Here is a 5,322-nt window from a genome sequence, read left to right as displayed (position 1 = left end):
GCCACCTAATGAAGGAAAATGATACTGATGTAAGGGAATAATATGTGTGGCTGAGAGGTTTTTGTACTGAGGAGCAGTGATATGTTCCACTGTGGTAACTAGCAGCACAGAAGTAAACTGCACTGCTGTTCAGGCTGAGTCCTTCAATTGTTAATGTGCAGGTTTCTCCTTTGTCTGCACCTCCTTCAATCTTCACATTCACTCCTTTCTCTACATTTTCAGCACCATAGCGCATGTGTCCGAGGAACTGCAGTTGTGTGTTTGATTGCTTGTACCAGAGGATTCGGTCGTAGCTATCACTGTTGTGTGAACACTTAATTTGAGGTTTTTCTTCAAGTGTTTTGTACATTTCTGCTGGATCCTGTTGAACTTCATCACTGAGAGAGGAACCTGTTGAGAAATTATCAGCAAGAAGCATTATCAGCACTGATGAAACCAGAAAACTGAAAGAGAAATTTATTTATTTTTAATCCAGTAATGCTGCATTAAACTTTAACAGAAATGTCTGAATTATTCTGAGGTCGTTACCTGAAAGCAGCACGGTGATAAAAGCAATGCAAAGAAGAAAGATCAGCATTTTCTGTTCTCCAAATGTTTGGTTATATTGAAGAATTTAGTTTATTTCCCTTCATGCCTGAGCAGTTATACTGATTATTTCCAGCTTCTTTCTGAGTTAACCCTCCAGCAGCACCACCAAACATACATGAAATCATCAGATGGGTGGTGTCACAGTTGTTCCTCCTCTTAGTTTGTAGATGAGCATGAAGGTCTGATGCTGCCACCTAATGAAGGAAAATGATACTGATGTAAGGGTATAATATGTGTGGCTGAGAGGTTTTTGTACTGAGGAGCAGTGATATGTTCCACTGTGGTAACTAGCAGCACAGAAGTAAACTGCACTGCTGTTCAGGCTGAGTCCTTCAATTGTTAATATGCAGGTTTCTCCTTTATTTGCATTTCCATGTATCTTTATTCTGGTCTCTGGAAATGCAGTGAATGCTTGCATGTATCCCAAAAACTGCAATTGTCTACTCTTCATCTGCTTGTACCAGAGGATTGTATCATAGTTGTCGATAGTGTGTGAACAGCTAATTTCAACTGTTTGCTTCTCTTCTTTGTACAGATCAGGTGGAGTCTGGCTGACTTTGTCACTGAGTGAGGAACCTGTGGAAAAGCACCAACAGAAAACCCATGAAGATATACAGTGAAGGATATATTAATAACTGAGAACTTTTCTAAAAGTGTTTCATTTGAAAAAATGATAAAAGCACATTTGGTTCATTACCTGAGACCCATATAAGGTGAAAGGTTATGCAGAAGCCTGTGATGATCATGTGGTGTTTCATGGCTGAATTTAAGGACATCCTTGTTATTGCTGCCTTGTTTGCAGTTGAGCTGATTATTCACCTTTCATGTCAGGGCTCACTTATCCATCAGGAAATGTGTCGTTAGGTGGGCGGGGCCTTCATGCGTTGGTCTCTTTCTTTTTTTTTTTTTTTCCCCTTGTCCTGTTCAGCATTATGGCAGCAGAATTGTAGTCTGAATACCTTTGATGCCAAACAGATTTGCTTTGCCAAGGGAAGTTTTATAAATGTAAAGCTCCCCTTGATGCCCATTTATTTATTTCGGTTTACAATATATGACATGAAATAGAACTGAACCGGACCGGGGGACAAGGAAAGAAGAAGAGGAAAGAAGAGGAAACAGAACAAAAATAGAAACAAAAACCAGACAACCAGCTGCTACACCTGTAGCCTGTATGTTGTATGTTTGTGTGTGTGCATATATGCTTCCATGAACATGCCATTGTTGGTGTTTCAGTTGTCAGTATGAGCTTGCTACAATATGTACTTGCGCTGTCGATGCTGTGTGGAACTTGATTATGTGCTCTGCTCAAAACTCTGTGTGTGCCGTGCTTGTTAACATTACTTATTAAGGTGGAAACGCAGCGGGTTGGGGAAGAAAGACAGAATAGAAAAACAGTGCAAAAGAGTGGAAGTGTGAGATAGAAAAAGGAAAAACAAAAACAAAAAAACATACCCAAATAAACAAATATGAACTGCATATATCCTGTGCTGGTGAGACTGGCAGTGAGCTATATATTTTGCCTTGATAGATAACTGTGAATTGGATAGATTATTTCATCTTACTTATGTCATCTACAGTGAAATGATTCATACAAGTTAACGAATACAGATCACCTGGAGTTTAGAAGAGCCAAGGAGTGGTTGCCTGGTACAGCTGCCCGGTGATGAATAACTTATCCACCGCGATGACAGCTCGGGAGCCTCCTTCCATGAACTTTCTCCGGATGGGGAACAGAACTCTGAGTCTTTCCAGGATTTCTTTGGGAAATTGGTCGTTGACGCTGAAGTCCGTTCCTCTCAGCTCCCTGCCGCGTCCCCTCACCTGGACCTTCTGTTGATAATGCTCGAACTTGGCCACAATCGGTCTCGGTCGGCGGGCATCAGGTCTCTTCCCTCCCAGGCGGTGGACTCGGTGAAAAGTAATGTTTTTCACTACATCTACTGGAAGTTTCAGCTGATTTTGGATGAAGTTTTTCACTGCGAGTTCAGGATCCGTCTGCCTGCTCCGGGATTCCAGAAAACACCAGATTGTCCCTCATACTACGAGCCTGGAGATCAATAATTGATTCTTTCATCCTCTTGTTCTCGTCAGAGATCCGGCTCATTCCCTCGGTGAGTGTTTTCACCGATCCTCTGAGGGCTGCGTTTTCTGCAGCCAGCGTCTGCACCTGTTGCTGAACTCCAGCGACTCCCGTAATGCCTGGAACTCTCTGTGTAGAATCTCCAACAGAGACACACGGGCGTCGAAGCTGGATAATTTGTTATCGATCGATGTTAAAATGTCCGTCGAATCATTACCAGCTGGAGACGTCGCTCCGGGTGACTCTTCCTTACGACTTCTCTTTGAGGTTGAAGCCTTGCTGCTGGCAGATGGGGTTTGGTTAGTTTTCCCCATGACGATCCTGTCAAAACAGTCGTCGATGAAATCCGTGAGGCTCTCCAGGCTTTCTTCACTGTACTCCAGTGTTTTCTTTTTGTTTCACCCGATAATATATTTATTTAAACAGTAGTTATTGGCGTAATTATAATCTTACTATATTGTTTGCTCTATTTGAGGCGCGCCTTGTTTGAATCTGCCGATAGTCTCACACAATCTCGCAACACTACAGCATCACACTACAGCCTTTAATCGTTGTTCTCTTTCTAAACTGTTGCAGCACTCTGCAGCCATACTGCCACTTTATGAAAATAGATGCCTGCTTGTCACAACTAATGATGAGATTTGATCATTCTTTTGTCACAGTCTGTCATGTCATAGTTTATGTTAATCATGTTTTCAGGTTTTGTTCTAGTCATGTTTCTCACGTTCAGTTCACTCTAGTCACCTGGTTAATTGTTCACAGCTGCACCTCATGTCACTGATCACTCCCCTCACAGTATTTAGCTTCCTGGTTTACTTTCAGTCACTGCAGAATCCTCACCATCCCTCAGTCATAGTGTTTTTCATATCCTTGTTTTGTTATATCCTCGTTTTGTTTGTCATAGTTCTTTTTGTAGTCAAGTCATTTTGATGATCCGGCTTTGCCGCGCCCTTTGTTCATGCTCCATGTCTTGATTTTTGCGAATAAACCTTGTTTTTTTATCTAAAAGAGAACTGCATCTGGGTCCTACCTTCCCACTATCCTGACATCTTTAAATTTAAGTTACAGGAATTTGACAAAGGGAGATTTATGCTTAAAAAGGGTTCCAGAACAATAGGATAATGCTGTTTTTTGAGAGATCCGCAGGATGAAAACGAGAACAAAAAGATTTAGAGCTGAGAATAGATTTTACTTGGGATGATTCCTTATGATTTGATTGAATGTTACCTGTTAAACAGAACGGCAGAGCTGCTAAATGTATGAGGAGCCTGATCATGATCCCAGAGCAGAGAAAAACTGAATGATAATGAGAAGTGCAAACTGAACAGAGCTGCCTGGATGTAAAGCAGGAGGAGGGATCAACACATGGGCGTCACATTTGATCAGTGGATCTGTACAGTATCCTGCTGTGTGGGTTAACACAGGAAGAGGAGGCTTTAATGATGAGATCTTTCTTTATTTGCTGCCATTAACTGTGGTTAGATGCAGGTGTCTCTTCTTCTGTGTGTTTGTGTGGTGAATTAAAGTTACTGGATGATTGTTTTAACATTAAATACAGAGCTGCAGAGAGTTTGATCAGAGCAGCTGTGATCATTATTGTGTTGTGAGAAGACTGAACTTTGAGACCACAGTCACTGTCAGTGTGTGTGATGGGAGCTCTGACATCACAGCACGGATATGAAGACTTGCATATGGGAGTGTCACATGACTGTGAGACATTGTGTGGTTGTACTTGAGGTCCCCCTACAGTAGAGCAGATAAATACAGATGGGAACAGTGTGCAGAGGTTTTTGTTCAGCGTTCACATGTGTTGGATCACTGTGTTCACTCACAGCACAGAAATACCAGCCTGTATCTGCTGGCTGCAGATTCTTTACTGTGAATGTTCCTCTCTCAGCTTCAGTCTTGGTGGCTGAGAATTTGTCTTGGCTGAATTCTCCAAAGTCATGTTTGACTGTAGTTGAGAACACAATTAGTTTCATAGTTTCTCCAGGCAGCTGTCTGTACCAGTACATCTGGTTATAGCCAGCACCCTTTGTGTGGTTACAGTGTATTGTTGCATTTTCACCCTGCTTCTCCCACAGTTTGGGAGTCTGGTAGACATCACTTCCATCAACATGACCTGTGAGTACAACAGTGAAAGTTACCAGAAATGAACATCTTAATAGTTGACGGTTTCAGAAATATTTTCATCTTCTAACTGCTGAATACAATCTGCTGATATACCAGTACTTTACCTTGTATCCAGAGTACAAGCACCAACAAGCTGAGGAGACCCTGTCTGATAGTGGTCATGTTGTAAAACTAAGAGTCTCAGTTATCTTTAAGTGCAGTTACAGAGATATGAAGAGATGCAGGTAGGTGTGTCACTGCAGAAGTGACGTCTAATTCTGTGATCTGAGCAGGAGGCTAAATTTCTCATCTGTGACGAGTTGAGCTGTAACAAAAAGCTCGTAAAAAATATGGCAAACTCATTATTTCATTATTACAGGTCAACATACAAACTGCAAATGCCACTCCACTACTCACTGAATTCCACTGGCTACCCTTCATAAAATTCAAGTTATTAATGCTTCCTACAATGTTCTTACACTCATTTCTTTCTTGATCCCTCGCCTGTGAAATCTGACTCACAAACCTGACTCATGATCTGT

The 5,322-nt window shown here is 41.7% G+C and overlaps 1 gene segment (V, D, J or C); it reads right to left on the bottom strand.

Moving 5' to 3' along the window:
• Positions 1-1,148: 1,148 nt before the first annotated feature.
• On the bottom strand, positions 1,149-4,963 carry LOC140270690 (T cell receptor beta variable 19-like). The segment is given in 4 exon segments: positions 1,149-1,164; positions 4,332-4,411; positions 4,501-4,790; positions 4,906-4,963. Coding segments are annotated over 4 exon segments (444 nt in total).
• Positions 4,964-5,322: the final 359 nt, after the last annotated feature.

Source organism: Leuresthes tenuis, unplaced genomic scaffold (genome assembly GCF_036924035.1).
Source record: "Leuresthes tenuis unplaced genomic scaffold, fLeuTen1.0.hap1 SCAF_15, whole genome shotgun sequence".
Taxonomy (NCBI): Eukaryota; Metazoa; Chordata; class Actinopteri; order Atheriniformes; family Atherinopsidae; genus Leuresthes; species Leuresthes tenuis.
Note: the sequence above shows the minus strand (reverse complement) of the source record. Positions and strands in the feature narration are given on the sequence as shown.